The following is an 8,605-nucleotide window of genomic DNA, read 5'->3' as shown; positions in this document are numbered from 1 at the left end:
ATGTCAGAAGACCGGATCTGTGACTGAAACAAACTGAAAGGGCTGTTACGGTAGCCCTTAGGCCTGAAGATACCCCAGGTTGCTCTAAGGCCCTGAAATTGGCCTAGTGCCAGTGAATTTGAATGAGTACACTCAACGGGCGATGAATTGCTGTGTAAATACCGTGGATGACAGAAGCAGCATTTCAACATTCATGTTTGCATAATGAATACTTTACTTAACTCAGCTAATAAACTCCAAGCCTGTAATACTCCCTTTTAGGATAAAATAATGTAAGGATTACGAATAATGTAATTATTATTTATAAGTATGATGCATGCATTTTTGTGTTTTGACACATGGAACAAATTGTTTTCTATGCTGTACACTTTCTGTGTGTTGGGAGCTTGGGGCATATCTTTGCACATCTCTGTATGTGTAATGTAACTAAGCATGTATTAAGACTGCAATTGCAACGTATCAGTATTTATTTATTGCTAAGGTGTTTAGATGTTTACTCTAAACTGTAACAAGAAAGATTGTTTGTTATGGTTTTCTGAATTTATAGTGTTCCTGTAGCTTAGCTGTTTAGGGCATTGCAGTGCAAAAGGTTGTAGGTTTGATCCCAGGGAACACATATGATGATAAAATGTATACATTGTAATGCACTGTTAATAACCTGATAAAAGTGTCTGCCAAATGCATAAATGTAAATATATTTCACAGTATTTTTAAAGGTGCAGTGTGTAATTTTTAGAAGGATCTCTTGACAGAAATGCAAAATAATATACAAAACTATATAATCAGGGGTGTACAAAGACCTTTCATAATGAACCGTTATGTGTTTATTACCTTAGAATGAGACGTTTTTATCTACATACAAAGAGGGTCCCCTTACATGGAAGTTGCCATTTTGTGCCGCCATTTTTCTACAGAAGCCCTTAACGGACCATTTTTTTACTAAGTTGTCCTTGACGATGACATGTTTGTCCGGTGGCAGCTACAGTAGCTTCTCCATGTGAGCAGCGAGGGGTGAGCAGTGGACTACGTCGTTGGTTGCAATTCGCAACCTCACCACTAGATGCCGCAAAAATTTACACACTGCACCTTTAAAACAATGCTGCAGAATTATATTTGAAGAACTGCATTTAAATACACACTGGTACATACTAAATACCAAATCAGTAAAATTAAAGTAGTACTGTCTGTAACAGGTCTACGCCTTCACTCCTAAGGCAACCTATTACATTGCCATACATTCGATATACTAGATTTTGTTTCAACATCTATAAATATTCCTTTATTAGAACTAACCGAATTTTATTTGGTGTTCCTATATTACAAAACAGCAAAGTAACAAAGTTTAAATCATTATAATTATTCATAATTATACGTAAAAAATTTCTAAAGGAATAAGATAAATTCTAGCTATATAAATACACTTTAAAGTATATTTTAATATGCAAAATTTGTAGATATAGCATTACACATGCATTTACAGTAGCAGACACTTTTATTGCATTTAAGGGTATACTTCTCTCTTTTTTCTTACTCTCCATGATCTCTGGGCTGCAATGACTAAATGCTCTACAGTTACAGGAACAGAATAACAGGAACAAAGAAAAAAAACTAATAAAATTGAGTTTTGTTGTAAAAGTTGGAATCAGCTGTTCATTGTTAAATTAATTTTACACATATGACTACAGAAATGGCATCATTTGCTTAGGATAATCATTTTAAAAAGGCTGTAACGTTAGCATCATTCATGACTCTACAGGTAACGTTAGATCTCAGATCAGTAAACAGCCCTGTTTGACATCTGCTCTGTGTATCCGCCCGTACCTCTGGTCCTTATATCATATTATGCAACTCGCCAATTTTCTGTCCCGCTTTTTGCTCCTCATCGCTTCTCGCCAGTCTCTCGCCACCTGTTTACAATGCTTCCCACGCCCTGTCCCGTTTATTACCGCACTTCAGTTGTCATGGAAACAGAGCGCCTCTAGTGGTCAGACAGAAGAGTTGCAAGAGCAATGTAGGATTGCATCTCACTTTTTGTAGATGTACACTATCACATTTCTGCTGCTTCTCTCTTGGGCACCTTTATATATTTAGACATATCTAATAACTGCTTCTCTGTTCTGTCAATATAGTAGGAATTTAGGTGCTTTAAAATGTTTAAGACATTATTAAAGACCATACAGGACTATAAAATATTAAAGATTCAAGGTCATTACTTGGTACAATTAAATTTTTATTTTGTCCATCCTCTTAAAAAAAGACAATTTTACGAGACAATCCAATATGAATACATAATAAGTATAAACCAGCAAAAATACTAAGACTAAAAATATACAACAAAAAAAACCCAAATACAGTAAAATAAAATAAAAAACAGTGAGCAATATAAATCATTTTTTCTTAATCATAAGTCTTTTCTTCTAGGTCGGAAATTCTGCATGCATGAAGTGTAACAGGGACGTTACTAAATAAATAAATAAATAAGGTGATTCCCATTATGTTTAGTAAATCATATTTTATACGAAGGGATTTCGCATCCCCAAAAGAAGAAAAACACTCAATCCCCTGCGTGCCTACGTTCTCCCGCCGTCTGCATTTTCAAAGCTCACGTCTCGCTCCCGGTGTTAGCCAATCAGATTTTGCCATGTTGGGAGCGTTCGACCAATCACTGTCCACAGCGAGGAGGAAAACTTGGAAGATTCTCAGGCTGGTGAATCGCGTTTCGCGATGGGAGAAATAAAAGTGGGAAGCGATGAACAATAGAACGGCGTGTTTCTGGGAGGCGCCAGCATTTCCCATCAAGAACTTTCTGGTTGGTCTCCTCGCGCATACCGATAGTCAAGCACGCGCTCGTTACAGATTTAAAAGGCGTTTTCAGTCAACCATGACGGCTAAATCTGAAGAAATAAAGGTGGTTTTCAGTCACACGACGGCTCTGAGGCGCATCTGTTTTGACAGAATCACACAGCCAGCGTCCTGTTGTTAAATGATTTGCATACGGACTTCCGCCCCCTTCATTAGTTTCTACATCAACTACCAAAGGCAGTGGGCAGATCTGAGCCCTCATGTCAGACGTAGTCATGCGGACTTGACATTTAAACTCGCTTAATATTATTTGGACCTGGACGGCAGACGCGTTCATTTCGGATTGCCCGGATGGATTCGGATTAAACACACTGAGATCTGACACTTTCATTCTCTCATTCGCGTTTACTATGCTGGATATCTGTTTGTGGATGTACCGTGACTGTGTTTCCTTTACTTGCAGTGTAAATGGGAATATGTAAAACGCATTGGACCAGACTGGGTATTTTCTAGCAGGAATATGTGTTTTACATCTCTCTGTGGGTGATGATTTGAGACCGGGGATTCCTCTTCAGTTTGCACTTGTCTCTGGATTGTAAAGTACGTTTCGGGTTTACCCAATTCAATGCGATATATGATGTCTCCGTTTATAAACGCCGGAAGAGTTGATCATCTCCTTAGAATGGAGTTTTTCTTTGAATTCTTTTGACATATTGGACAGCGTGGATACATACACACCAAATAGCCGGTGTGTATTTTTTTTTAGGTCCGAAAGGGTTGGATTACCCGTTTTGGCATACATTTTAAGCTATATTTTTACAGGTTGGATCTCCTGGTTCGTTTCGGGTATACGAACTCGGTGCTTTTAATGCAACTACTGTTGATGTCACGCGTGTATTCCTAGTGATTCAGCGCATTCGAATAATTTTGATAACACACTCGTCTTAAAAAAATACCGTGTGCCATCTATTTATTTATTATTGGTTAGAGGTATTTGAAGGCTTTTGCACACCATGACTTTCTTGTCCGGGGCAGCGCTTCTGTTGCTGCGTGGACTCGTCATCTCTGCGGTATTGGGTTTAGAGAGTTCATACACGAGTGTTCTGTCGAACCGAGTCACTCCGGATCCAGCATCAGCTGTTGCTCCTACAGGTAAGATTACCGTGTCACTGTACTAACCATATGGAGCAAATATATGTGTTTATTCTCGTAGCGGAATAATAACGTCAAGCAGTATCGTGCATGCTCGATGACCTCTGATGCTTTGGTAATAGATATTAAAATGTTTTTAATGTGTGATACCCGTATGGGTCCTGATGTTTTTACCTAACCTCACCTGGCGTCAGCTTTCACACATATGATTGGCTGCCTGTGATGATGTGAGGAAGGACAACATTCACCTGGAATTTGGGATGGGATACAGTCATCAAACTTTACATTCAAAGGGTTAAAATCCACAGATTAACTATACTTAGTGGTTGACTGGTCACAAGAAAAAATGGTGTGGTATACTTTTGTAATTACTGTAGTATACCTACTATAGTGTTTATGGACCGTACCATTGTAAATATGAAAGTATACAATAGTATTTACTACAGTTTATCAATTTTCTATAATTAGTGCTACAGTAGCATTTTACTATAATAAATGCTTAAGTATAATACAGCGTTTATTTGTGTGGGTGATGTAGGTTGTTTTCATGGATAATCCTGCTATCTAGAGATAAAATTGGCTTGACATTTTGTACACGATATGTATGTTTTGCTGTTGGATTTCCAAATAATGTGAGATTATACTCTTGTTAATTTGACTATTATTAAAGATTAAAATCATTAAGCATATAAATCGAATATAAACAAATACAATTGGTTCAAAGACTTGAGAAATGCGTCACCATACTGATGGTTATGCATAAACAAACAGGACTGCTTCAATCAATCAGCCTGGTCTGGTTCCTGACCCCACAGCTGTTTTCTCAATATTAGTCATGCATTTAATGACAGTGTTTCACTTTTGACGTGCAGCAGACCGGTCCGAGCGTTTGCTGAGGACACAGATAAGAGAGAGATGACAGATTTCTTACTATACAGACCTACAAACTTATAAGAAGATCGCAGAGGGGTTAAAAAGACAGCATGCACGTGGTCATTGACTTATCAGAAATAAAGCACATTGTTGCCGGACAAATTATTTCTGGTGGTGTTGTAGTTTGGTGCACTCTAAGGAATGCTTGGTATGCCTTAAATACAGCATACTTGCTTATAGACAGCACATTGTGCAGCCTGTTTACACCTGGTAGATGCATTTTGGATCACATGTGGACGAGACACATGGTCATTCACACCAGTTGTTTTAATCATCCTCTTTTGTCCACTTTGACTGCTTCTGTCCTGATCACGTTGAGCGGATGATCTTTGGGAAAAATGATGCACACTAATTATGTTGGATTCCCGCGGATTGTTTCAGTGAACATGCTGCCCAACAATTTGTACGTGTATATATATATATATAAGAGCTTTCTCAGATATTTCGGAGCATTTGATGAAATAAGATTGCACAACTTTTACATACTTGCAAGGGGAAACCAAAATGAAAGAGGCGGAGAGCAACCGCCATGGGTTTGCGCAAAAAGTCAGGTCCAGTGTAAAAACATTGTGCTTGGTACATCACATTAGATCAATAAGCGGAGAGTAACGGTACATTCACACGGGGCGTAAGCGTTGACGCTTCCCATTCACTTTTAATGGGTGCCATCATGCGTTTCCGAAATGAATTGTGGATCTATCGGCGCCTCGTCAGTGCCGTTGCTCACGGCAGAAGTTGAAAATTTCTCAACTTTTCAGGCGGCAACGCGTGCGTCAGCCAATCAGATCGCCTTCTGCAAATAACCTAGGCAGAGCCAACCAATTACTAGGGATGCACGATATATCGGCCGACATATCGTTATCGGCCGATAACTGCCTATTTTTAATGATATCGGTCGGATAGCAAAATTAGGCCGATAAATGAAAGCCCATAAATGATGGATTATTTTGGTTTGTTGAACCACTTCACTTGCTCATTGCTGGCCATGTGAAGTTTTGATTGGTGCTTTCTGTGACATAGCACAAAGATGACACGTGTTGCGGGCTTAAGAAGAGTATGCTAGTCTACAAGACGAGATGTCTGCGGTTTGGGAGTTTTTCATTGTGAAAATAATATAAATATTTATCGCCCTATATATATCGGTTATCGGCCCCCAAATATAAAGAGTTATCGGTTATCGGTATCGGCCAAAATTTCCATATCGGTGCTTTACTACCAATTACGTTTATGGAAGACCGAAGCATGTGTTGCGGCCACTGTGATTGGCTGTTGGCCACGCTTCACGCCCTGCGTGAATGTACCGTAAGTGATCTTTTGTGGTTGTTGGAACACATTCGAGCATATGAGTGTCTACACCACAAAAGCAACTTGTCGTGATGCTTTTTCGAAAGAATCACTTGTGATCCGATCAACTCCCATCTAAATATCAAGTGTAAACAGGGCATACGTTCTTAAAAACAGTCAGATCAGAACCTTATAAGCCCCTTTAATTTTTGGTAAATTGCATTAAAATAGCTTTGCAGTCAAAATTAGGCTCAGAGCTTGAGGGTTTTTTGAGCATTTACATATTGTCAGCATTGCTGTTATCCCCCGGTCTTAAAAACCTGACACCAGTCAAATTTCAGCTCGCGCTTCTAAAAAAATTCATCAGTTTTGTTACATTGTTTGGGCAACTGTATTTAATGTGTACATATTCTACCCCTGAGCAGCATACAGCAATAGTCTGTGTAAATACACCTTTGGACATTCATACATGTTGGTATTTGGTTTGAAATATTTGTCTGTATCTCCCATTCTCAGAAGAATACGTTAATAAGTGGCAGAGCAGGTATGCTTGCACAGCATATGTTGTTTGGGCATATGTGGTAATAGTGTTTTGTTTATTAAATTATTATGTGCAAACAGCAGTGCGTGTCAAATCAAATGAAAGTTCACAACCACGGGCAGTATATCTGAGGTTGAATACTAGTTGTAGTAATTCTGCTGTAGAGAGCCTGTAGACACTTGTTTAGCAGAATTTCTAAACCAAGCACTTGTCTTAATATATGCAGTATATTCACAGGTTGCATCATGTATAAAGGTTTATAGTCATCATGAGAGGGAGACAGATACTGTATGTGTATGTGTATGAGGATTTACGAGGCCAGTTTTTCTAAATGCAAGATGAGAGTTTAAGCTGTTGGTGTATTTGTGGCCGGTTCCTGCGGGAGTGTTCATGTACGTGTGCGTATGCCGAGTCTCAAACGTCCCTGCTGGAATTGACCCAGCGACCCATTTCCCATCCAGAGTTTGGTCAACTGCTGGTTTGCAGTATGCCACTGGGATTGTGTGTGTGTGTGTGTGTGTGTGTGTTTGTTTGTGAATGAGTAAGGAAGAGAGAAGTTACTGTAACAAGTTCTTAAAATGGTTAAATGTTTACTGAAAAAAAGCTGAAATAGAGACCCTAGTTGTTGTACTTAGTGTGAGTGAGATGACTGTTTTGTTACATACAGTAAGAGTAAGACCTTGCGGATGTGCTATTTAGCAGTAGGCCTACTTGTAATGCTTTCAATTGTAAGCACAATAATGAAGGAATTTCCTGTATTACAGATGGCTATCATAAGCAAGTGTGCTCTCTAAGTGAAAGATTAATGTGTGTGTGACCTAATTGTAAATAGTTTTGTGTATGATTATAATTTGTGTATTTGTTTATTTGTCATTTTGCTCTATCCCATAACATGGACTGTCTAACAGGAAGACTGTTTGTCTAACATGAACTGGTCATCATCAGTCATACCTCAGTATTTCAATTAAAGTCTTTCTCTTTCACTTGGCCCTCAAAAAAATATTGCAATCACAGATGGAAATGTAAATTATGAATTGTAAGTACTTTCATAATCTCAACAACAACATTGGGATGGAGATCTTCTGTTGGAAAACAGCAATTGTCTATTGCTTTGTAGATTCACATACTTAGAATATTCCACTTTTATAAAAATAAAATCCTGATCATTTACTCTCTCCACCATGTCATCCAAAATGTTGATGCTGTTCTTTGTTCAGTCGAGAAGAAATTAAGTGTCTTGAGGAAAACATTCCAGGATTTTTCTTAATTGAATAGACTTTATTGGACCTTTTACAGTTTCAACGCAGCTTCAAAGGACTCTTAACGATCCCAAACGAGGCATAAGGGTCTTGTCTAGCGGAATGATTGTCATTTTCAGCAAGAAAATAAAAAATATGCACTTTTAAGCCGCAACTTCTCATCTTGCACTAGCCGTGTGATGCGCCAGCGTGACCTTACGTATTGCGTAAGCACGTCGAACGGTCACGCATAACGTATGCAAAACTACCGTCCAAGTGTGGAGAAAGAGGAACGTTCCGACGTTGTTGTGTGTGGAATGATATTAATTAATGCCTTTGTGTCTGCAAATGTGCCTTTTACGTATATGATGCATGACCTTCTGACGTGCTGCTTAAGCAATGCGCAAGGTTGCGCTGGCGTGTCACACAGCTAGTGCAAAACGAGAAGTTGTGGTTTAAAAGTGCTTATTTTTAAGCACATGACCATGACAATCGTTTCGCTAGATAAGACTCTGGCCCTGTTTATAATATATTAGAGCATTTGCGTTTTAAAACGGCATTTTAAAATGAAAACGATCCTCGTTTATACTGGCATTTTAAAAAGAATCTTCATCCACACTATACACCACCATAAATGCATGAAACATGACCAATC

General features: G+C 38.6%; 1 protein-coding gene across 1 annotated transcript in view; it reads left to right on the top strand.

The window, feature by feature from the left end:
• The first annotated feature begins 2,654 nt into the window (after positions 1-2,654).
• stim2b (stromal interaction molecule 2b) overlaps positions 2,655-8,605 on the top strand; it is a 46,583-nt gene continuing 40,632 nt past the window's right edge. The window contains exon 1 of the mRNA XM_055211225.2: positions 2,655-3,954. Coding sequence (XP_055067200.2) covers positions 3,816-3,954 — 139 coding nt within the window. The 5' untranslated portion in view covers positions 2,655-3,815. The remainder of the gene's footprint in view (positions 3,955-8,605) is intronic.

Source organism: Misgurnus anguillicaudatus, chromosome 21, assembly GCF_027580225.2.
Source record: "Misgurnus anguillicaudatus chromosome 21, ASM2758022v2, whole genome shotgun sequence".
Classification (NCBI taxonomy): Eukaryota; Metazoa; Chordata; class Actinopteri; order Cypriniformes; family Cobitidae; genus Misgurnus; species Misgurnus anguillicaudatus.
The sequence above is the reverse complement of the archived record's forward strand: the minus strand, read 5'-3'. Positions and strand labels throughout refer to the sequence as shown.